The sequence below is a fragment of the Ranitomeya imitator genome, chromosome 7 (genome assembly GCF_032444005.1).
Source record: "Ranitomeya imitator isolate aRanImi1 chromosome 7, aRanImi1.pri, whole genome shotgun sequence".
Classification (NCBI taxonomy): Eukaryota; Metazoa; Chordata; class Amphibia; order Anura; family Dendrobatidae; genus Ranitomeya; species Ranitomeya imitator.
In genome coordinates, this window is record NC_091288.1 from 122,191,828 (window position 1) to 122,219,658 (window position 27,831).

General features: G+C 53.3%; 1 protein-coding gene across 1 annotated transcript in view; it reads left to right on the forward strand.

Moving 5' to 3' along the window:
• Positions 1-27,831, forward strand: part of COL3A1 (collagen type III alpha 1 chain) — a 335,593-nt gene that overhangs the window by 217,473 nt on the left and 90,289 nt on the right. The window contains exons 23-27 of the mRNA XM_069733786.1: positions 22,808-22,861; positions 23,180-23,278; positions 23,391-23,444; positions 23,525-23,578; positions 24,401-24,454. Coding sequence (XP_069589887.1) covers positions 22,808-22,861; positions 23,180-23,278; positions 23,391-23,444; positions 23,525-23,578; positions 24,401-24,454 — 315 coding nt within the window. The remainder of the gene's footprint in view (positions 1-22,807; positions 22,862-23,179; positions 23,279-23,390; positions 23,445-23,524; positions 23,579-24,400; positions 24,455-27,831) is intronic.

The window sequence follows — 27,831 nt, forward strand, 5'->3', positions numbered from 1 at the left end:
CACGCAGTACAGCCACACTCAGCCGCACTCATTCAGTACAGCCACGCTCAGTATAGCCTCACTCAGGCGGTACAGCCACATTCAGCCGCACTCAGGCATTACAGCTGCACTCAGTGTATCTGCACTCAGGAAGTAAGTACAGCCACACTCACGCAGTACAGCCACACTCACACAGTACAGCCACACTCACACAGTACAGCCACACTCAGCCGCACTCACACAGTACAGCCGCACTCACACAGTACAGCCGCACTCACTCAGTACAGCCACATTCACACAGTACAGCCACACTCACTCAGTACAGCCACACTCCGCCACACGCAGTACAGCCACACTCAGCCGCACTCATACAGTACAGCCACACTCACACAGTACAGCCACACTCAGCCTCTCTCGCACAGTAGAGCCACACTCAGCCGCACTCGCACAGTAGAGCAACACTCAGCTGCATTCAAGCAGTAAAGCCACACTCGGCCGCAATCACGCAGTACAGCCACACAGTACAGCCACCCACACACAGTACAGCCACACTCAGCCACACTCACACAGTACAGCCACACTCAGCCGCACTCAAGCAGTAAAGCCACACTCACACAGTACAGCCACGCTCACACAGTACAGCCACACTCAGCCGCACTCGCGCAGTAGAGTCACACTCAGCCGCACTCACGCAGTACAGTCACACCTATGCAGTACAGCCCCACTCAGCCACACTCATGCTGTACAGCTACACTCAGCCGCACTCACGCATCACAGCCACACTCAGCCGCACTCACACAGTACAGCTACACTCAGCCGCACTCACGCAATAGAGCCACACTCAGCCACACTCATGCATTACAGCTACACTCAGCCACACGCAGTACAGCCACACTCACACTCACACAGTACAGCCACACTCGGCCGCAATCACGCAGTACAGCCAGACTCAGTAGCACTCACGCATTACAGCCACACTCAGCCGCACTCACACAGTACAGCCACACTCAGCCGCACTCACGCAGTATAGCCACACTCAGCCACACTCACGCAGTACAGCCACACTCACGCAGTACAGCCACACTCAGCCGTACTCACACAGTACAGCCATACTCGCACAGTACAGCCACACTCAGCCACACTCGCAGAGTACAGCCACACTCAGCCGCACTCACACAGTACAGCCACACTCAGTCGCACTCACGCAGTACAGCCACGCTCAGTATAGCCTCACTCACGCAGTACAGCCACACTCAGCCGCACTCATTCAGTACAGCCACGCTCAGTATAGCCTCACTCAGGCGGTACAGCCACATTCAGCCGCACTCAGGCATTACAGCTGCACTCAGTGTATCTGCACTCAGGAAGTAAGTACAGCCACACTCACGCAGTACAGCCACACTCACACAGTACAGCCACACTCACACAGTACAGCCACACTCAGCCGCACTCACACAGTACAGCCGCACTCACACAGTACAGCCGCACTCACTCAGTACAGCCACATTCACACAGTACAGCCACACTCACTCAGTACAGCCACACTCCGCCACACGCAGTACAGCCACACTCAGCCGCACTCATTCAGTACAGCCACGCTCAGTATAGCCTCACTCAGGCGGTACAGCCACATTCAGCCGCACTCAGGCATTACAGCTGCACTCAGTGTATCTGCACTCAGGAAGTAAGTACAGCCACACTCACGCAGTACAGCCACACTCACACAGTACAGCCACACTCACACAGTACAGCCACACTCAGCCGCACTCACACAGTACAGCCGCACTCACACAGTACAGCCGCACTCACTCAGTACAGCCACATTCACACAGTACAGCCACACTCACACAGTACAGCCACACTCAGCCTCTCTCGCACAGTAGAGCCACACTCAGCCGCACTCGCACAGTAGAGCAACACTCAGCTGCATTCAAGCAGTAAAGCCACACTCGGCCGCAATCACGCAGTACAGCCACACAGTACAGCCACCCACACACAGTACAGCCACACTCAGCCACACTCACACAGTACAGCCACACTCAGCCGCACTCAAGCAGTAAAGCCACACTCACACAGTACAGCCACGCTCACACAGTACAGCCACACTCAGCCGCACTCACACAGTACAGCCACACAGTACAGCCACACTCACACAGCACAGCCACACAGTACAGGCACACTCACACAGTACAGCCACACTCAGCCACACTCAAACAGTACAGCCACACTCAGCCGCACTTGCGCAGTACAGCCACACTCAGCCGCACTTGCGCAGTGCAGCCACACTAAGCTGCACTCACACAGTACAGCCACACTGTACAGCCACACTCACACAGTACAGCTACACTCAGCCATACTCACGTAGTACAGCCACACTCAGCCGTACTCACGCAGTACAGCCACACTCACACAGTACAGCCACACTCAGCCACACTCACACAGTACAGCCACACTCAGCCGCACTCAAGCAGTAAAGCCACATTCAGCCGCATTCACGCAGTACAGCCACACTCAGCCGTACTCGCACAGTACAGCCACACAGTACAGCCACCCACACACAGTACAGCCACACTCACACAGTACAGCCACACTCAGCCGCACTTGCGCAGTACAGCCACACTCAGCTGCACTCACACAGTACAGCTACACTGTACAGCCACACTCACACAGTACAGCCACACTCAGCCAAACTAACGTAGTACAGCCATACTCAGCTGCACTCCCACAGTACAGCCACACTCACACAGTACAGCCACTCTCACGCAGTACAGCCACACTCAGCTGCACTCACTCAGTACAGCCACAGAGTACAGCCACACTCACACAGCACAGCCACACAGTACAGGCACACTCACACAGTACAGCCACACTCAGCCACACTCAAACAGTACAGCCACACTCAGCCGCACTTGCGCAGTACAGCCACACTCAGCCGCACTTGCGCAGTACAGCCACACTAAGCTGCACTCACACAGTACAGCCACACTGTACAGCCACACTCACACAGTACAGCTACACTCAGCCATACTCACGTAGTACAGCCACACTCAGCCGTACTCACACAGTACAGCCACACTCAACTGCACTCATACAGTACAGCCACACTCACACAGTACAGCCACACTCACGCTGTACAGCCACACACCCGAACGCACGCAGTACAGGCACACTCAGCTGCACTCATACAGTACAGCCGCGCTCACACAGTACAGCCACACTCAGCCGCAATCACACAGTACAGCCACACTCAGCCACATGCAGTACAGCCACTCAGCCGCCCTCACACAGTACAGCCACACTCGCATAGTAGAGCCACACTCAACCGCACTCGCGCAGTAGAGTCACACTCAGCCGCACTCACGCAGTACAGTCACACCTATGCAGTACAGCCCCACTCAGCCACACTCATGCTGTACAGCTACACTCAAACAGTACAGCCACACTCAGCCGCACTTGCGCAGTACAGCCACACTCAGCCGCACTTGCGCAGTACAGCCACACTAAGCTGCACTCACACAGTACAGCCACACTGTACAGCCACACTCACACAGTACAGCTACACTCAGCCATACTCACGTAGTACAGCCACACTCAGCCGTACTCACGCAGTACAGCCACACTCACACAGTACAGCCACACTCAGCCACACTCACACAGTACAGCCACACTCAGCCGCACTTGCGCAGTACAGCCACACTCAGCTGCACTCACACAGTACAGCCACACTGTACAGCCACACTCACACAGTACAGCCACACTCAGCCAAACTAATGTAGTACAGCCACACTCAGCTGCACTCCCACAGTACAGCCACACTCACTCAGTACAGCCACTCTCACGCAGTACAGCCACACACCCGAACGCACGCAGTACAGCCACGCTCACACAGTACAGCCACACTCAGCCACACTCACACAGTACAGCCACACAGTACAGCCACACTCACACAGCACAGCCACACAGTACAGGCACACTCACACAGTACAGCCACACTCAGCTGCACTCACACAGTACAGCCACACTCACACAGTACAGCCACACTCACGCTGTACAGCCACACACCCGAACGCACGCAGTACAGCCACACTCAGCTGCACTCACACAGTACAGCCGCGCTCACACAGTACAGCCACACTCATCCGCAATCACACAGTACAGCCACACTCAGCCACAGGCAGTACAGCCACTCAGCCGCCCTCACACAGTACAGCCACACTCGCATAGTAGAGCCACACTCAGCCGCACTCGCGCAGTAGAGTCACACTCAGCCGCACTCACGCAGTACAGTCACACCTATGCAGTACAGCCCCACTCAGCCACACTCATGCTGTACAGCTACACTCAGCCGCACTCACGCATCACAGCCACACTCAGCCGCACTCACACAGTACAGCTACACTCAGCCGCACTCACGCAATAGAGCCACACTCAGCCACACTCATGCATTACAGCTACACTCAGCCACATGCAGTACAGCCACACTCACACTCACACAGTACAGCCACACTCGGCCGCAATCACGCAGTACAGCCAGACTCAGTAGCACTCACGCATTACAGCCACACTCAGCCGCACTCACACAGTACAGCCACACTCAGCCGCACTCACGCAGTATAGCCACACTCAGCCACACTCACGCAGTACAGCCACACTCACGCAGTACAGCCACACTCAGCCGTACTCACACAGTACAGCCATACTCGCACAGTACAGCCACACTCAGCCACACTCGCAGAGTACAGCCACACTCAGCCGCACTCACGCAGTATAGCCACACTCGCACAGTACAGCCACACTCAGCCGCACTCACACAGTACAGCCACACTCAGTCGCACTCACGCAGTACAGCCACACTCAGCCGCACTCATTCAGTACAGCCACGCTCAGTATAGCCTCACTCAGGCGGTACAGCCACATTCAGCCGCACTCAGGCATTACAGCTGCACTCAGTGTATCTGCACTCAGGAAGTAAGTACAGCCACACTCACGCAGTACAGCCACACTCACACAGTACAGCCACACTCACACAGTACAGCCACACTCAGCCGCACTCACACAGTACAGCCGCACTCACACAGTACAGCCGCACTCACTCAGTACAGCCACATTCACACAGTACAGCCACACTCACTCAGTACAGCCACACTCCGCCACACGCAGTACAGCCACACTCAGCCGCACTCATACAGTACAGCCACACTCACACAGTACAGCCACACTCAGCCTCTCTCGCACAGTAGAGCCACACTCAGCCGCACTCGCACAGTAGAGCAACACTCAGCTGCATTCAAGCAGTAAAGCCACACTCGGCCGCAATCACGCAGTACAGCCACACAGTACAGCCACCCACACACAGTACAGCCACACTCAGCCACACTCACACAGTACAGCCACACTCAGCCGCACTCAAGCAGTAAAGCCACACTCACACAGTACAGCCACGCTCACACAGTACAGCCACACTCAGCCGCACTCGCGCAGTAGAGTCACACTCAGCCGCACTCACGCAGTACAGTCACACCTATGCAGTACAGCCCCACTCAGCCCCACTCATGCTGTACAGCTACACTCAGCCGCACTCACGCATCACAGCCACACTCAGCCGCACTCACACAGTACAGCTACACTCAGCCGCACTCACGCAATAGAGCCACACTCAGCCACACTCATGCATTACAGCTACACTCAGCCACACGCAGTACAGCCACACTCACACTCACACAGTACAGCCACACTCGGCCGCAATCACGCAGTACAGCCAGACTCAGTAGCACTCACGCATTACAGCCACACTCAGCCGCACTCACACAGTACAGCCACACTCAGCCGCACTCACGCAGTATAGCCACACTCAGCCACACTCACGCAGTACAGCCACACTCACGCAGTACAGCCACACTCAGCCGTACTCACACAGTACAGCCATACTCGCACAGTACAGCCACACTCAGCCACACTCGCAGAGTACAGCCACACTCAGCCGCACTCACGCAGTATAGCCACACTCGCACAGTACAGCCACACTCAGCCGCACTCACACAGTACAGCCACACTCAGTCGCACTCACGCAGTACAGCCACACTCAGCCGCACTCATTCAGTACAGCCACGCTCAGTATAGCCTCACTCAGGCGGTACAGCCACATTCAGCCGCACTCAGGCATTACAGCTGCACTCAGTGTATCTGCACTCAGGAAGTAAGTACAGCCACACTCACGCAGTACAGCCACACTCACACAGTACAGCCACACTCACACAGTACAGCCACACTCAGCCGCACTCACACAGTACAGCCGCACTCACACAGTACAGCCGCACTCACTCAGTACAGCCACATTCACACAGTACAGCCACACTCACTCAGTACAGCCACACTCCGCCACACGCAGTACAGCCACACTCAGCCACACTCAAACAGTACAGCCACACTCAGCCGCACTTGCGCAGTACAGCCACACTCAGCCGCACTTGCGCAGTGCAGCCACACTAAGCTGCACTCACACAGTACAGCCACACTGTACAGCCACACTCACACAGTACAGCTACACTCAGCCATACTCACGTAGTACAGCCACACTCAGCCGTACTCACGCAGTACAGCCACACTCACACAGTACAGCCACACTCAGCCACACTCACACAGTACAGCCACACTCAGCCGCACTCAAGCAGTAAAGCCACATTCAGCCGCATTCACGCAGTACAGCCACACTCAGCCGTACTCGCACAGTACAGCCACACAGTACAGCCACCCACACACAGTACAGCCACACTCACACAGTACAGCCACACTCAGCCGCACTTGCGCAGTACAGCCACACTCAGCTGCACTCACACAGTACAGCCACACTGTACAGCCACACTCACACAGTACAGCCACACTCAGCCAAACTAACGTAGTACAGCCATACTCAGCTGCACTCCCACAGTACAGCCACACTCACACAGTACAGCCACTCTCACGCAGTACAGCCACACTCAGCTGCACTCACACAGTACAGCCACAGAGTACAGCCACACTCACACAGCACAGCCACACAGTACAGGCACACTCACACAGTACAGCCACACTCAGCCACACTCAAACAGTACAGCCACACTCAGCCGCACTTGCGCAGTACAGCCACACTCAGCCGCACTTGCGCAGTACAGCCACACTAAGCTGCACTCACACAGTACAGCCACACTGTACAGCCACACTCACACAGTACAGCTACACTCAGCCATACTCACGTAGTACAGCCACACTCAGCCGTACTCACACAGTACAGCCACACTCAGCTGCACTCATACAGTACAGCCACACTCACACAGTACAGCCACACTCACGCTGTACAGCCACACACCCGAACGCACGCAGTACAGGCACACTCAGCTGCACTCATACAGTACAGCCGCGCTCACACAGTACAGCCACACTCACGCTGTACAGCCACACACCCGAACGCACGCAGTACAGGCACACTCAGCTGCACTCATACAGTACAGCCGCGCTCACACAGTACAGCCACACTCAGCCGCAATCACACAGTACAGCCACACTCAGCCACATGCAGTACAGCCACTCAGCCGCCCTCACACAGTACAGCCACACTCGCATAGTAGAGCCACACTCAACCGCACTCGCGCAGTAGAGTCACACTCAGCCGCACTCACGCAGTACAGTCACACCTATGCAGTACAGCCCCACTCAGCCACACTCATGCTGTACAGCTACACTCAGCCGCACTCACGCAGTACAGCCACATGCAGCCGCACTCACACAGTACAGCCACATTCACACAGTACAGCCACACTCAGCCGCACTCATTCAGTACAGCCACGCTCAGTATAGCCTCACTCAGGCAGTACAACCACACTCAGCCGCACTCAGGCATTACAGCTGCACTCAGTGTATCTGCACTCAGGAAGTAAGTACAGTCACACCCACACAGTACAGCCACATTCACACAGTACAGCCACACTCACTCAGTACAGCCACACTCAGCCACACGCAGTACAGCCACACTCAGCCGCACTCACACAGTACAGCCACACTCAGCCACACTCACACAGTAAAGCCACACTCAGCGGCATTCACGCAGTACAGCCACACTCAGCCGTACTCACACAGTACAGCCACACAGTACAGCCACCCACACACAGTACAGCCACACTTAGTTGCACTCACACAGTACAGCCACACAGTACAGCCACACTCAGCATCTCTCGCACAGTAGAGCCATGCTCAGCCGCACTCGCACAGTAGAGCAACACTCAGCCGCATTCAAGCAGTAAAGCCACACTCGGCAGCAATCATGCAGTACAGCCACACTCAGCCACACTCACACAGTACAGCCACACTCAGCCGCACCCAAGCAGTAAAGCCACACTCAGCCGCATTCACGCAGTACAGCCACACTCAGCCGTACTCACACAGTACAGCCACACAGTACAGCCACCCACACACAGTACAGCCACACTCAGCTGCACTCACACAGCACAGCCACACTGTACAGCCACACTCACACAGTACAGCCACACTCAGCCAAACTCACGTCGTACAGCCATACTCAGCCGTACTCTAGCAGTACAGACACACTCAGCTGCACTCCCACAGTACAGCCACATTCACACAGTACAGCCACACTCATGCAGTACAGCCACACTCCTGAACGCACGCAGTACAGCCACATTCAGCCGCACTCACACAGTACAGTCACGCTCAAACAGTACAGCCACACTCAGCTGCACTCACACAGTACAGCCACACTCAGCCACACTCACACAGTACAGCCACCCACAGCCGCGATCAAGCAGTAAAGCCACACTGAGCCGCATTCACGCAGTACAGCCAAACTCAGCCGTACTCACACAGAACAGCCACAGAGTACAGGCACACTCAAACAGTACAGCCACACTCAGCCACACTCAAACAGTACAGCCAAACTCAGCCGCACTTGCGCAGTACAGCCACACTCAGCCGCACTTGCGCAGTCCAGCCACACTCAGCTGCACTCACACAGTACAGCCACACTGTACAGCCACACTCACACAGTACAGCTACACTCAGCCATACTCACGTAGTACAGCCACACTCAGCCGTACTCACGCAGTACAGCCACACTCAGCTGCACTCACACAGTACAGCCACACTCAGCCGCAATCACACAGTACAGCCACACTCAGCCGCAATCACACAGTACAGCCACACTCAGTCGCCCTCACACAGTACAGCCACACTCGCATAGTAGAGCCACACTCAACCGCACTCGCGCAGTAGAGCCACACTCAGCCGCACTCACGCAGTACAGCCACACTTATGCAGTACAGCCCCACTCAGCCACACTCATGCAGTACTGCTATACTCAGCCGCACTCACGCAGTACAGCCACATGCAGCCGCACTCATACAGTACAGCCACATTCACACAGTACAGCGACACTCAGCCGCACTCAAGCATTACAGCCACATGCAGCCACACTCACACAGTACAGCCACACTCACACAGTACAGCCACACTCAGCCGCACTCACAGTACAGCCACACTCGGCCGCACTCACACAGTACAGCAACACTGTACAGCCACACTCACACAGTACAGCCACACTCACGTAGTACAGCCATACTCAGCCGTACTCACGCAGTACAGCCATACTCAGCTGCACTCCCACAGTACAACCACACTCACGCAGTACAGCCAAACACCCGAACGCATGCAGTACAACCACACTCAGCCGCACTCACACAGTACAGCCACGCTCACACAGTACAGCCACAAAGTACAGCCACACTCAGCCACACTCACACAGTACAGCCACACTCAGCCGCCCTCAAGCAGTAAAGCCACACTCAGCGGCATTCACGCAGTACAGCCACACTCAGCCGCACTCACACAGCACAGCCACACAGTACAGCCACACTCACACAGTATAGCCACATTCAGCCGCACTCTCACAGTACAGCCACACTCAGGCCCACTTGCACAGTACAGCCACACTCAGCCGCACTCACACAGTACAGCCACCCTCGCATAGTAGAGCCACACTCAGCAGCACTCACGCAGTAAAGCCACACTCAGCCGTACTCACGCAGTACATCCACACTCAGCCGCACTCACGCAGTACGGCCACATCAATGCAGTACAGCCACACTCATGCAGTACAGCTACACTCAGCCGCACTCAGCCACACTCATGCAGTACTGCTATACTCAGCCGCACTCACGCAGTACAGCCACATGCAGCCGCACTCACACAGTACAGCCACATTCACACAGTACAGCCACACTCAGCCGCACTCAAGCATTACAGTCACATGCAGCCGCACTCACACAGTACAGCCACACTCACACAGTACAGCCACACTCAGCCGCAATCACATAGTACAGCCACACTCAACCACACGCAGTACAGCCATACTCACAAAGTACAGCCACACTCACACAGTACAGTCACACTTGCACTCATGGATTACAGCCACACTCGGCCGCACTCACGCAGTACAGCCACACTCAGCAGCACTCACGCATTACAGCCACACTCAGCCACACTCACACAGTACAGCCATACTCAGCCGCACTCACGCAGTAGAGCCACACTCAGCCACACTCACTCAGTACAGCCACACTCAGCCGTACTCACGCAGTACAGCCACACTCAGCTGCACTCACACAGTACAGCCACACTCAGCCGCAATCACACAGTACAGCCACACTCAGTCGCCCTCACACAGTACAGCCACACTCGCATAGTAGAGCCACACTCAACCGCACTCGCGCAGTAGAGCCACACTCAGCCGCACTCACGCAGTACAGCCACACTTATGCAGTACAGCCCCACTCAGCCACACTCATGCAGTACTGCTATACTCAGCCGCACTCACGCAGTACAGCCACATGCAGCCGCACTCATACAGTACAGCCACATTCACACAGTACAGCGACACTCAGCCGCACTCAAGCATTACAGCCACATGCAGCCACACTCACACAGTACAGCCACACTCACACAGTACAGCCACACTCAGCCGCACTCACAGTACAGCCACACTCGGCCGCAATCACACAGTACAGCCACACTCAGTCGCCCTCACACAGTACAGCCACACTCGCATAGTAGAGCCACACTCAACCGCACTCGCGCAGTAGAGCCACACTCAGCCGCACTCACGCAGTACAGCCACACTTATGCAGTACAGCCCCACTCAGCCACACTCATGCAGTACTGCTATACTCAGCCGCACTCACGCAGTACAGCCACATGCAGCCGCACTCATACAGTACAGCCACATTCACACAGTACAGCGACACTCAGCCGCACTCAAGCATTACAGCCACATGCAGCCACACTCACACAGTACAGCCACACTCACACAGTACAGCCACACTCAGCCGCACTCACAGTACAGCCACACTCGGCCGCACTCACACAGTACAGCAACACTGTACAGCCACACTCACACAGTACAGCCACACTCACGTAGTACAGCCATACTCAGCCGTACTCACGCAGTACAGCCATACTCAGCTGCACTCCCACAGTACAACCACACTCACGCAGTACAGCCAAACACCCGAACACATGCAGTACAACCACACTCAGCCGCACTCACACAGTACAGCCACGCTCACACAGTACAGCCACAAAGTACAGCCACACTCAGCCACACTCACACAGTACAGCCACACTCAGCCGCCCTCAAGCAGTAAAGCCACACTCAGCGGCATTCACGCAGTACAGCCACACTCAGCCGCACTCACACAGCACAGCCACACAGTACAGCCACACTCACACAGTATAGCCACATTCAGCCGCACTCTCACAGTACAGCCACACTCAGCCCCACTTGCACAGTACAGCCACACTCAGCCGCACTCACACAGTACAGCCACCCTCGCATAGTAGAGCCACACTCAGCAGCACTCACGCAGTAAAGCCACACTCAGCCATACTCACGCAGTACATCCACACTCAGCCGCACTCACGCAGTACGGCCACATCAATGCAGTACAGCCACACTCATGCAGTACAGCTACACTCAGCCGCACTCAGCCACACTCATGCAGTACTGCTATACTCAGCCGCACTCACGCAGTACAGCCACATGCAGCCGCACTTACACAGTACAGCCACATTCACACAGTACAGCCACACTCAGCCGCACTCAAGCATTACAGTCACATGCAGCCGCACTCACACAGTACAGCCACACTCACACAGTACAGCCACACTCAGCCGCAATCACATAGTACAGCCACACTCAACCACACGCAGTACAGCCACACTCACAAAGTACAGCCACACTCACACAGTACAGTCACACTTGCACTCATGGATTACAGCCACACTCGGCCGCACTCACGCAGTACAGCCACACTCAGCAGCACTCACGCATTACAGCCACACTCAGCCACACTCACACAGTACAGCCATACTCAGCCGCACTCACGCAGTAGAGCCACACTCAGCCACACTCACTCAGTACAGCCACACTCAGCCGTACTCACGCAGTACAGCCACACTCAGCTGCACTCACACAGTACAGCCACACTCAGCCGCAATCACACAGTACAGCCACACTCAGTCGCCCTCACACAGTACAGCCACACTCGCATAGTAGAGCCACACTCAACCGCACTCGCGCAGTAGAGCCACACTCAGCCGCACTCACGCAGTACAGCCACACTTATGCAGTACAGCCCCACTCAGCCACACTCATGCAGTACTGCTATACTCAGCCGCACTCACGCAGTACAGCCACATGCAGCCGCACTCATACAGTACAGCCACATTCACACAGTACAGCGACACTCAGCCGCACTCAAGCATTACAGCCACATGCAGCCACACTCACACAGTACAGCCACACTCACACAGTACAGCCACACTCAGCCGCACTCACAGTACAGCCACACTCGGCCGCACTCACACAGTACAGCAACACTGTACAGCCACACTCACACAGTACAGCCACACTCACGTAGTACAGCCATACTCAGCCGTACTCACGCAGTACAGCCATACTCAGCTGCACTCCCACAGTACAACCACACTCACGCAGTACAGCCAAACACCCGAACGCATGCAGTACAACCACACTCAGCCGCACTCACACAGTACAGCCACGCTCACACAGTACAGCCACAAAGTACAGCCACACTCAGCCACACTCACACAGTACAGCCACACTCAGCCGCCCTCAAGCAGTAAAGCCACACTCAGCGGCATTCACGCAGTACAGCCACACTCAGCCGCACTCACACAGCACAGCCACACAGTACAGCCACACTCACACAGTATAGCCACATTCAGCCGCACTCTCACAGTACAGCCACACTCAGCCCCACTTGCACAGTACAGCCACACTCAGCCGCACTCACACAGTACAGCCACCCTCGCATAGTAGAGCCACACTCAGCAGCACTCACGCAGTAAAGCCACACTCAGCCGTACTCACGCAGTACATCCACACTCAGCCGCACTCACGCAGTACGGCCACATCAATGCAGTACAGCCACACTCATGCAGTACAGCTACACTCAGCCGCACTCAGCCACACTCATGCAGTACTGCTATACTCAGCCGCACTCACGCAGTACAGCCACATGCAGCCGCACTCACACAGTACAGCCACATTCACACAGTACAGCCACACTCAGCCGCACTCAAGCATTACAGCCACATGCAGCCGCACTCACACAGTACAGCCACACTCACACAGTACAGCCACACTCAGCCGCAATCACATAGTACAGCCACACTCAACCACACGCAGTACAGCCACACTCACAAAGTACAGCCACACTCACACAGTACAGTCACACTTGCACTCATGGATTACAGCCACACTCGGCCGCACTCACGCAGTACAGCCACACTCAGCAGCACTCACGCATTACAGCCACACTCAGCCACACTCACACAGTACAGCCATACTCAGCCGCACTCACGCAGTAGAGCCACACTCAGCCACACTCACTCAGTACAGCCACACTCAGCAGCACTCACGCATTACAGCCACACTCAGCTGCACTCACACAGTACAGCTACACTCGGCCGCACTCACACAGTACAGCAACACTGTACAGCCACACTCACGTAGTACAGCCATACTCAGCCGTACTCACGCAGTACAGCCATACTCAGCTGCACTCCCACAGTACAGCCACACTCACACAGTACAACCACACTCACGCAGTACAGCCAAACACCCGAACGCATGCAGTACAACCACACTCAGCCGCACTCACACAGTACAGCCACGCTCACACAGTACAGCCACAAAGTACAGCCACACTCAGCCTCACTCACACAGTACAGCCACACTCAGCCGCCCTCAAGCAGTAAAGCCACACTCAGCGGCATTCACGCAGTACAGCCACACTCAGCCGCACTCACACAGCACAGCCACACAGTACAGCCACACTCACACAGTACATCCACACTCAGCCGCACTCTCACAGTACAGCCACACTCAGCCCCACTTGCACAGTACAGCCACACTCAGCCGCACTCACACAGTACATTCACACGCAGTACAGCCACACTCAGCCAACCTCACACAGTACAGCCACCCTCGCATAGTAGAGCCACACTCAGCAGCACTCACGCAGTAAAGCCACACTCAGCCGTACTCACGCAGTACATCCACACTCAGCCGCACTCACGCAGTACGGCCACATCAATGCAGTATAGCCACACTCATGCAGTACAGCTACACTCAGCCGCACTCACGCAGTACAGCCACATGCAGCCGCACTCACACAGTACAGCCACATTCACACAGTACAGCCACACTCAGCCGCACTCACACAGTACAGCCACATGCAGCCGCACTCACACAGTACAGCCACACTCACACAGTACAGCCACACTCAGCCGCAATCACATAGTACAGCCACACTCAACCACACGCAGTACAGCCGCACTCACAAAGTACAGCCACACTCACACAGTACAGTCACACTTGCACTCACGCATTACAGCCACACTCGGCCGCACTCACGCAGTACAGCCACACTCAGCAGCACTCACGCATTACAGCCACACTCAGCCACACTCACACAGTACAGCCATACTCAGCCGCACTCACGCAGTAGAGCCACACTCAGCCACACTCACTCAGTACAGCCACACTCAGCCACACTCACGCAGTACAGCCCCACTAAGCTGCACTCACGCAGTACAGCCACACTCAGCCACATTCGCACAGTAGAGCCACACTCAGCCGCACTCACGCAGTAGAGCCACACTCAGCCGCACTCACGCAGTACAGCCACACTCGCTCAGTACAGCCACACTCAGCCGTACTCACACAGTACAGCCACACTCAGTATATCTGCACTTAAGCAGTATGTACAGCCACACTCACACAGTACAGCCACACTCACGCAGTACAGCCACACTCACACAGTACAGCCACGCTATGCCGCACTCACAGAGTACAGCCGCTCTCACATAGTACAGCAACACTCACTCAGTACAGCCACAGTCACTCAGTACAGCCACACTCAGCCACACGCAGTACAGCCACACTCAGCCGCACTCACACAGTACAGCCACACTCACACAGTACAGCCACACTCAGCCGCTCTCGCACAGTAGAGCTACACTCAGCTGCACTCGCACAGTAGAGCCACACTCAGCCGCACTCAAGCAATAAAGCGACACTCAGCCACATACACGCAGTACAGCCACACTCATACGCACTCACACAGTACAGCCACACAGTACAGCCACACTCACACAGTACAGCCACACTCAGCCACACTCACACAGTACAGCCTCACTCAGCCGCACTCAAGCAGTAAAGCCACACTCAGCCGCATTCACGCAGTACAGCCACACTCAGCCGCACTCACACAGTACAGCCCCACAGTACAGCCACACTCACACAGCATAGCCACACTCACACAGTACAGCCACACTCAGCCGCACTTGCTTAGTATAGCCACACTCAGCCGCACTCACACAGTACAGCCACACAGTACAGCCACACTCACACAGTACAGCCACACTCAGCCACACTCACATAGTACAGCCACACTCAGCCGTACTCGTGCAGTACAGCCATACTCAGCTGCACTCACACAGTACAGCCACACTCACAGAGTACACCCACACTCGCACAGTAGAGCCACACTCAGCCGCACTCACGCAGTACATCCACACTCAGCCGCACTCACACAGTACAGCCACACTGAGCCACACACAGTACAGCCACACTGTGCCACAGTCACACAGTACAGCCGCACTCACACAGTACAGCCCCACTCGTACATTACAGCCACACTCAGCTACACTGCGCAGTACAGCCACACTCAGCCACACTTACACAGTACAGCCACACTCACACAGTACAGCCACACACCCGCATGCACGCAGTACAGCCACACTCACACAGTACAGCCACACTCAACCGTACTCACGCAGCACAGCCATACTCAGCTGCACTCACAAAGTACAGCCACACTCACACAGTACAGCCACACTCACACAGTACAGCCACACACCCGCATGCACGCAGTACAGCCACACTCACACAGTACAGCCACCCTCACACAGTAAAGCCGCACTCAGCCACACGCAGTACAGCCACACTCAGCCGCACTCACGCAGTACAGCCCCACAGTACAGCCACACTCACACAGTACAGCCACACTCGCACAGTACAGCCACACTCAGCCGCACTTGCGCAGTACAGCCACCCTCAGCCGCACTCACAGAGTACAGCCACACAGTACAGCCACACTCACATAGTACAGCCACACTCAGCCACACTCACGTAGTACAGCCACACTCAGCCGTACTCACGCAGTACAGCCATACTTAGCTGCACTCACACAGTACAGCCACACTCACACAGTACAGCCACACTCGCACAGTAGAGCCACACTCAGCCGCACTCACGCAGTACATCCACACTCAGCCGCACTCACACAGTACAGCCACACTCAGCTACACTGCGCAGTACAGCCACACTCAGCCGCACTCACGCAGTACAGCCACACTCAGCCGCACTTACACAGTACAGCCACACTCACACAGTACAGCCACACTCAGCCACACTCACGTAGTACAGCCACACTCAACCGTACTCACGCAGCACAGCCATACTCAGCTGCACTCACAAAGTACAGCCACACTCACACAGTACAGCCACACTCACACAGTACAGCCACACACCCGCACGCACGCAGTACAGCCACACTCACACAGTACAGCCACCCTCACACAGTAAAGCCGCACTCAGCCACACGCAGTACAGCCACACTCAGCCGCCCTCACACAGTACAGCCATACTCACACAGTAGAGCCACACTCAGCCGCACTCACGCAGTACAGCCGCACTCACGCACTACAACCACACTCAGTACAGCCACACTCAGCCGCCCTCATACAGTACAGCCACACTCGCACAGTAGAGCAACACTCAGCCGCACTCATGCAGTACATCCACACTCAGCCGCACTCACGCAGTACAGCCACACCCATGCAGTACAGCCACACTCAGCCACACTCATGCAGAACAGCCACACTCAGCCACACTCACGCAGTACAGCCACATGCAGCCACACTCACGCAGTACAGCCACACCCATGCAGTACAGCCACACTCAGCCACACTCATGCAGAACAGCCACACTCAGCCACATTCACACAGTACAGCCACACTCAGCCGCACTCAAGCAGTAAAGTCACACTCACACAGTACAGCCACCCTCACACAGTAAAGCCGCACTCAGCCACATGCAGTACAGCCACACTCAGCCGCCCTCACACAGTACAGCCATACTCACACAGTATAGCCACACTCAGCCGCACTCACGCAGTACATCCACACTCAGCCGCACTCACGCAGTACAGCCACACCCATGCAGTACAGCCACACTCAGCCACACTCATGCAGAACAGCCACATGCAGCTGCACTCACGCAGTACAGCCACACCCATGCAGTACAGCCTCACTCAGCCACACTCATGCAGAACAGCCACACTCAGCCGCATTCACACACTACAGCCACACTCAGCCGCACTCACACAGTACAGCCCCACAGTACAGCCACACTCACACAGTATAGCCATACTCACACAGTACAGCCACACTCAGCCGCACTTGCGCAGTACAGCCACACTCAGCTGCACTCACACAGTACAGCCACACAGTACAGCCACACTCACACAGTACAGCCACACTCAGCCACACTCACGTAGTACAGCCACACTCAGCCGTACTCATGCAGTACAGCCATACTTAGCTGCACTCACACAGTACAGCCACACTCACACAGTACAGCCACACTCGCACAGTAGAGCCACTCAGCCGCACTCACACAGTACAGCCACACCCATGCAGTACAGCCACACTCAGCCACACTCACACAGTACAGCCACATTGAGCCACACACAGTACAGCCACACTCTGCCACACTTACACAGTACAGCCACACTCACACAGTACAGCCACACTCACACAGTACAGCCACACTCAGCCGCACTCACGCAGTACAGCCACACTCAGCCGCACTCACGAAGTACAGCCACACTCAGCTGCACTCACGCACTATAGCCACACTCACACATTTCAGCCACACTCAGCCGCACTCACGCAGTAGAGCCACTCAGCCACTTTCACACAGTACAGCCACACTCAGCCGCACTCACACAGTACAGTCCCACCCGCACATTACAGCCACACTCAGCCACAATGCGCAGTACAGCCACACTCAGCCGCACTTACACTGTAGAGCCACACAGTACAGCCACACTCACACAGTACAGCCACATTCAGCCACACTCACGTAGTACAGCCACACTCAGCCGTACTCACGCAGTACAGCCATATTCAGCTGCACTCACACAGTACAGCCACACTCTCACAGTACAGCCACACTCACACAGTACAGCCACCCTCACACAGTACAGCCGCACTCACGCACTACAGCCACACTCAGTACAGCCACACTCAGCCGCCCTCATACAGTACAGCCACACTCGCACAGTAGAGCAACACTCAGCCGCACTCACGCAGTACAGCCACATGCAGCCGCACTCACGCAGTACAGCCATACCCATGCAGTACAGCCACACTCAGCCGCATTCAGACAGTACAGCCACACTCAGCCGCACTCAAGCAGTAAAGCCACACTCAGCCGCATTCACGCAGTACAGCCACACTCAGCCGCACTCACACAGTACAGCCACTCAGTACAGCCACACTCACACAGTACAGCCACACTCAGCCACACTCATGCAGTACAGCCACACCCATGCAGTACAGCCACACTCATGCAGAACAGCCACACTCAGCCGCACTCACGCAGTACAGCCACTCAGTACAGCCACACTCACACAGTACAGCCACACTCTGCCACACTCATGCAGTACAGCCACACCCATGCAGTACAGCCACACTCAGCCACACTCATGCAGAACAGCCACACTCAGCCGCACTCACACAGTACAGCCACATGCAGCCGCACTCACACAGTACAGCCACACTCAGCTGCACTCACGCAGTACAGCCACACTCAGCCGCACTCACGCAGTACAGCCACACTCAGCCGCACTCATGCAGTACAGCCACACTCAGCCGCACTCACGCAGTAGAGCCACACTCAGCCACACTCGCGTGGTACAGCCACACTCAGCTGCACTCACGCAGTAGAACCACACTCAGCCGCACTCACGCAGTAGAGCCACATTCAGCCACACTCGCACAGTACAGCCACACTCTGCCGCACTCACACAGTACAGCCACAGTTGGCTGCACTCAAGCCTTACAGCCACACTCAGCCGCACTCACGCAGTACAGCTACGCTCAGTATAGCCGCACTCAGACAGCATAGCCGCGCTCAGTATAGTCGAACTAATGCAGCTCAGCCACGCTTAGTATAGCCGCACTCAGGCAGTACAGCCACACTCAGTATAGCCGCACTCAGGCAGTACAGTCGCACTCAGTATAGCCGCACTCAGGCAGTACAGCCACACTCAATATAGCCACACTAAGGCAATCCAGCTGCGCTCATTATTGCCGCACTCAGGCAGTACAGCCGCGCTCAGTATAGCTGCAATCAGGCAGTAAAGTCGCACTCAGTATAGCCGCACTCAGGCAGTACAGCCGCACTCAATATAGCCACACTCAGGCAATATAGCCGCGCTCATTATAGCCGCACTCAGGCAGTACAGCCGCGCTCAGTATAGCCACACTCAGGCAGTAAAGCCATGCTCAGTATAGCCGCACTCAGGCAGTGCAGCCGCACCCTGTATAGCCGCACTCAGGCAGTACAGCCACACTCAGTATAGCCGCACTCAGGCAGTACAGTCGCACTCAGTATAGCCGCACTCAGGCAGTACAGAAGCGCTCAGTATAGCCGCATTCAGGCAGTACAGCCACGCTCAGTATAGCCGCACTCAGGCAGTACAGCCGCACTCAGGCAGTTCAACTGCACTCAGCCAAAAAAAGTAAAGAAAAAACAGATTGCTGCAGAAGCTGCTAGTGAATACACCTATACACATGTGTCAGATATCCAGCGTATATGCCAATTGCAGAAATCGGGTGCTGCAACGGAAAAAAGTCCATAAAGTTGCAAAATCGTAGAAGAAGAGTGGGCACTCACCATTTGCTAATATTCATTCTTTATTATGACCACATGTCAATTGCAGGAACAACAGGGAGAAACGTGATATCACAAGACGACTGCCGTTTCACGCTGCCACGCTTCCACGGGTCTTCATCACAGCCGCGCTCAGTATAGCCGCATTCAGGCAGTACAGCCACACTCAATATAGCCACACTCAGGCAATACAGCCGCGCTCATTATAGCCGCACTCAGGCAGTACAGCCATGCTCAGTATAGCCGCACTCAGGAAGTAAAGCCGCACTCAGTATAGCCGCACTCAGGCAGTACAGGTGCGCTCTGTAAAGCCGCACTCAGGCAGTACAGCCGCACTCAGGCAGTACAGTTGCACTCAGTATAGCCGCACTCAGGCAGTACAGACGCGCTCAGTATAGCCGCATTCAGGCAGTACAGCCACACTCAGTATAGCCGCACTCAGGCAGTGCAGCCGCACCCAGGCAGTTCAACTGCACTCAGCCAAAAAAGTAAAGAAAAAACAGATTGCTGCAGAAGCTGTTAGTGAATACACCTATACACATGTGTCAGATATCCAGCGTATATGCCAATTGCAGAAATCGGGTGCTGCAACGGAAAAAAAGTCCATAAAGTTGCAAAATCGTAGAAGAAGAGTGGGCACTCACCATCTGCTAATATTCATTCTTTATTATGACCACATGTAAATTGCAGGAACAACAGGGAGAAACGTGATATCACAAGACGACGGCCGTTTCACGCTGCCACGCTTCCACGGGTCTTCATCACAGCCGCGCTCAGTATAGCCGCACTCAGGCAGTACAGCCGCACTCAGGCAGTTCAACTGCACTTGGTATAGCCGCGCTCAGGCAGTATAGCCGCGTCAGGCAGTATAGCCTCACTCAGGCAGGATAGCTGCACTCAGGCAGTATAGACGCACTCAGGCAGTACAGCCACACTCAGTATAGCCACACTCAAGCATTAAAGCCGCACTCAGGCAGCTCAACTGCACTCTGTATAGCCGCACTCAGGCAGTATAGCCGTACTCAGCACAGCCAAACTCAGCACAGTCGCACTCAACACAGTCGCAATCAGCACAGCCGCACTCAGCACAGCCGCACTCGGGCAGTAGAGCCAGAGAGAGAGAAAGATGAGAGCAACATATGGCAGAATGGAAACAGGAACAGGCAGAATGGGTGCAGCACATTACAACAGAATGGGGGCACAGGATGGGAGCAGCACATGACAGAATGGTTGCGCAGGATGGGAGCACCACATGACAAAATGGGGGTGCAGGATGGGAACAGCACATGACAGAATGGTTGTGCACGATGGGAGCACCACATGACAGGATGGGGGCAGGATGGGAGCAGCACATGACAGAATGGTTGCACAGGATGGAAGCAGCACATGGCAGAATGGAGGTGCAGGATGGGAGCAGCACATGATAGAATGGGGGCGCACACATGACAGGATGGGGGTGCAGGATGGCAGCAGCACATGACAGGAAGGGGTGCAGGATGGGAGCAGCACATGACAAGACGGGGGCGCAGGATGGAGCGGCACATGACAGGATGGGGACGCAGGATGGAGCAGCACATGACAGGATGGGGATGCAGGTTGGAGCAGCACATGACAGCATGGGGGCGTAGGGTGGAGCAGCACATGACAGGATGGGGGCGCAGGATGGAGCAGCACATGACAGGATGGGGACGCAGGATGGAGCTGCACATGACAGGATGGGTGCGCAGGATAGAGCAGCACATGACATGATGGGGTGCAGGATGGGAGCAGCACATGACAAGATGGGGGCGCAGGATGGAGCAGCACATGACAAGATGGGGACGCAGGATGGAGCAGCACATGACAGGATGGGGACGCAGGTTGGAGCAGCACATGAGAGGATGGGGGCGCAGGGTGGAGCAGCACATGACAGGATGGGGGAGCAAGATGGGAGCAGCACATATCAGGATGGAGACCATATACCAATATAAATGCTCGCCACCCGGGCGTAGAATGGGTTCAATAGCTAGTGTTTATGTATGTGTATATATATATATATATATATATATATATATATATATACACACACGGCATTTCAGTGTATATATTGTTTGATTTAAATACAATCAAAATAACAATTATTCATATTACTGGTACTGCTATAAAGCAGTATATTTCATTATTTAAATATGATTATATTTAACATAATAAACATGGCAAGTGACATCTCTGTCAAAATTTTACTTTGTATTTTAGGGTCTTACAGGAAGTCCAGGAGGCCCTGGATCTGACGGCAAACCAGGACCGTCGGTAAGTGTTCACTACCTCGTTGAAAGCTGTAATATTTTTATAATGATTGTTACAGTAAGACCGGTGTCATATGACCGACATTCACCCAACAACCTTATATGACGCTGTTGAGTTTAGGACAGGAAACTTGCTGTCAGTTCGGACATTGCAGTCCATAGTAGGAAAATGATGGCCACGTGGCCAAACTTTTTTTCATTTTACTAATGATCTAATTTGGGGGAAGGAAAAGTATAATTGTCTTCATTTCTTGTGTCTGGTCTGTGAGATGAAATTTGTGATATAGTAATGCTTTATAATAATTTCACTCTCGTATTTAAGGGTCCTACTGGAGAATCTGGACGTTCAGGCAATCCTGGTCCACCAGGCCCTAGAGGTCAGCCTGGAGTCATGGGCTTCCCAGGTCCTAAGGGTAATGAGGTAAGTACTCACCAGCATTTTATGTATTCATTTTATGTATTGTAAAAATTCTATACATTTTAGCAATATATAAGTAGTATTGCAGTAACTAATCTTTCATGCTTTCGTATAGGGAGCACCCGGTAAAAATGGTGAAAGAGGTGGTCCTGGATCCCAGGGACCACAGGTATGCCATTATACACGTTACATTTTAATAGTCATTATTATTATTTGTCTTATCATTTAATTTATAATATTTGTTATTAGGGTCTGCCAGGAAAGAGCGGTGACCAAGGACAGCAGGGTCCTCCAGGAGCAGCAGTAAGTACTCAGAAAACTTTTGCTGAAGACCACATTTTTGATAATGAAGAGATTTCTATTATTGGACTTATTTATCATACTACTTATAACCAGTTGTCACTTCTCTGCCCTTTGATAATTGCCTCATACATGTAAGTATGAGAATCATTGATTTTACACATTTTTTATCACTGAAGCAACAAGCCTAATAGTTAAGGCACAGTTCTTGACTGCTAAGATAAAGGCACAAACCTTGATGGTTTCATATCACAAACATAAACAATTGTGGGACAGTCTAGTGATACCTGTCAGAGTCTTGACCTGTGGTATAGAGGATGGTTTGTCCAACCTACAGGCAGTCCGTTTTGCTGCAGCTATAATATACAACACAGGAACAATTACTTCTTTGACGTTACTCACTCATCTCTAATAGCTGTCAGATTGCCCCTTTCCCCGTAACTCTTCATCAGTAGATTCCATCATTGCTCTTCAACTCAGCAGCTCCCACCCTCCTTGGCATCTCCATCACCTCTCTGATCTGTCTCCTCAACATTAGCACCCACAGTTTGTCTTGCCTCACACTTTCACTTGTCAACTTCCACAACATGTCTCCTTCTTGATATATGTCCCTTGCTTTCTTGGGTGGAGCAGCACCATGCTGGGCCATTAGCTTGTGTCCACCATTTCCATTCTGGCAATTGGTACCTGTCACACTCTAATGTCACGAAAGTGTAGTCATTATTTACAGAAGACTGAACATAATGCATACAATATTCACTGTATCCAAATAATTAGAATTTGAAATGCATTTTTTTGTTTTGAATAAGTTTATGTATTTGCTAGGGTCCTACAGGTGAACGAGGAGAACCAGGAGCAACGGGCCCACCAGGCTTTCAGGTAATGCTAAAAGAGTTACCATGCTTATTTTATTTTGACAGGGTATCTCTCATTTAATCAATGTTCTAAGATTCCTTCTGGATAGAAATAGTAGCTAACATAGTAGGCTCCTTAGTGTCCTATTAGGGTATGGATGATTTATTTTCCTTGGTGTTTATTTTCCTGTAAAGCTGAACATGATAAGAAACAAATATTGCAGAAAATGCCTTATCTAAAGTGTAATTAATATAGCTCAGTCTAAATCTCTCTTATGAGTTTTCCCGGACTGATCAAGTTTAGGCTAAGGCAGTAAGTGGTATGAAACAACAAGAAAACTATTACTTTTCTGATAACTCCCACATTGCCCTGGCACCAAAGCTCCAGTGCTCCCACTTCCTCTTTACTTCCCAGCAGAGATCACTTGCCATCAAACCATGTAACCACTGTTGTCAATTACAGATTATTTTGTTAATGTCTCTTAAGCAGGGCCGTATTTGCCCTTCATGCTGCCCTAGGCACTTTTTGTGGTTGCGCCCCTTACTGACGTCACACTTTATTTTACTATTTAGGGCAGATCTACTCTGTAAAATTTCTTTTAAAATTAAACACTAAAAGAATGAACATCAGCACTTGCTGCGCACAGGTTTAGTCTTTTGAGCGTTTTGTACCACCTTCAGCTTTTCAAAGTCATCAAGAGATTAAAATAGGTGGCATAACCATTGCTTTAGTGAGGAGAGGCCTAGTGATATAGAGACATGCTGTCTACTCATTCACCCCTTCCATTTACTGAAAGTGTTCAAAGGGAATCTAAGAGCAGACAGGTAACTGTTGTCAGAGCAAGCCTGCAGCCACATTGTGTGCATCCACACCGACACTTGAAGCGAGCTGCTGCACTCATCCAGTGTCGCTGGTTTCACACTTGCGTTTTTTTTTTCAAATCAGGCAAAATTAGGTTTTTCAGCCAAATTCTGATCCTTTCAGGATCTAGTTTTAGCCCATTCACTTTAATGGTGACAGGTAGAATACAGTTACTTCAGGTTGCTTCTTGACACCATTAAAGTGAATGGACAAAAAACTGTATCCTTAAAGGATCAGGATTTGGCTGAAAAACCTGATTTTGCATTACTTGAAAAAAACACAAGTGTGAAACCAGCCTCAGTGAGTAAGAGCAGACTTGCAAGCTGATTTTAGACAGCATTCACTTTTACTACTGGAGCGCTGACAATAAAGACAAGCTTTAGTACACAAATACGAGAGTGCTACAAAACACCTTCATTGGCATATTACATAAAGTAGATTTTAACTTTATAGCGCCAATAAAAACTATTCTATAAGAATATGCCCCCTAATCCCCATTTGGAAGCGTTAGCCTCCCCAAATCCCCAGGCTGCATGGCACCAGCCTCCCCTGTTCATCAGGATATAGCAGCACCAGCCTCCCCTATCACCAGTACATAGCAGCACCAGCCTCCTCTGTTCACCAGTATATAGCAGCACCAGCCTCCCCTGTTCACCAGTATATGGCAGCATCAGCCTCCCCTGTTCACCAGTATATAGCAGCGCCTTCCTCCCCTGTTCACCAGTATATAGCAGCACCAGCCTCCCCTGTCACCAGTATATAGCAGCACCAGCCTCCTCTGTTCACCAGTATATAGCAGCACCAGCCTCCCCTGTTCACCAGTATATGGCAGCACCAGCCTCCCCTGTTCACCAGTATATAGCAGCGCCTTCCTCCCCTGTTCACCAGTATATAGCAGCACCAGCCTCCCCTGTCACCAGTATATAGCAGCACGAACCTCCCCTGTTCACCAGTATATAGCAGCACCAGCCTTCCCTGTCACCAGTATATAGCAACACCAGTCTCCCCTGTTCACCAGTATATAGCAGCGCCTTTCTCTCCTGTTCACCTGTATCTAGCAGCACAAGCCTCCCCTGTCACCAGTATATAGCAGCACCAGCTTCCCCTGTTCACCAGTATATAGCAGCAGCCTCCCCTGTTCACCAGTATATAGCACAGCCTCCCATCACCAGTCTCCCCTGTTCACCAGTATACAGCACAGCCTCCCTTTTTCACCAGCCTTCCCTGTTCACCAGTATACAGCACAGCCTGCCCTGTCACCATCTTCCCTTGTTCACCAGTATACATCACAGCAGCCACCCTTTCACCAGCCTCCCCTGTTCACCAGATTTGAGCATAGCCTCCCTTTTTCACCATCCTCCCCTGTTCACCTTGTATGCAGCAGAGCTTCCCTGTCACCAGCCTCCCCTGTTCACCAGTATACAGCACAGCAGCATTTCATTTTCACCCGCCTTCCCTGTTCACCAGTATACAGCACAGCCTGCCCTGTCACCATCCTCCCTTGCTCACCAATATTCAGCACAGCAGCCTCCCTTTTTCACCATCCTTCCCTGTTCACCAGTATACAGCACAGCCTGCCATGTCACCATCCTCCCTTGTTCACCAGTATACAGCACAGCAGCTTCCCTTTTTCACCAGCCTTCCCTGTTCACCAGTATACAGCACAGCCTGCCCTGTCACCATCCTCCCTTGCTCACCAATATTCAGCACAGCAGCCTCCCTTTTTCACCATACTTCCCTGTTCACCAGTATACAGCACAGCCTGCCCTGACAACCATCCTCCCTTGTTCACCAGTATACAGCACAGCCTGCCCTGTCACCAGTCTCCCCTGTTCACCAGCCTCCCCATCTTCAGCTCTATGAGCGCTCACCTGCACCTGGGTCCTCCCATGTCATCTTCCTCCTCTTCCGCTGTGATGTCTGCAGTGAGAGATGATCTCATCATCCTCACATGGACAGACGCTGCAGCAGCACCTCGGATTCATGGACCTCTCTGACCCAGGAAGATGCGGTGCCACTACTTCCTGTGTCAGTCAAGTAAACTCCCTGCATCAAGGTGAATATGGAGGGGTGCCCCAGTCCCCTCCTGACCCCCCCCCCCCCACCTACCTTCCCCGAAAAGACTACAGATTTCCTGGATTGTCTAACGGAGGGAAAGGGAGGTTAAAAAAAAGTAAAATAAAAAAAAATTCTTCCCTGTCTTGGTGCAGCCCCCTGCAACCTGGCACCCCTAGGCACGTGCCCTCCAGTGCCTAGTGGCAAATACGGCCCTGCTCTTAAGGTCTCTTGTTATGTCATGCCACTTATTACTTTTAGACTATTTTTTCTGATCTCGGAAAAACCCTTCAAAGAAGCATTATGAAACAGAAAGTAAGTTTTTATTATCAGTGAAAATTACATAAAGAGGCACTAAAAGCATTTACCCTGTGTCGGAAGTAGATCAATATTTCTGAAAGTTCTCAGAACTGAAGAGATGTAAATTTATGCACTGACCTATGGGATAAGGTTTTTTTGGGCGTTCCACCACTAACTGATTAGGT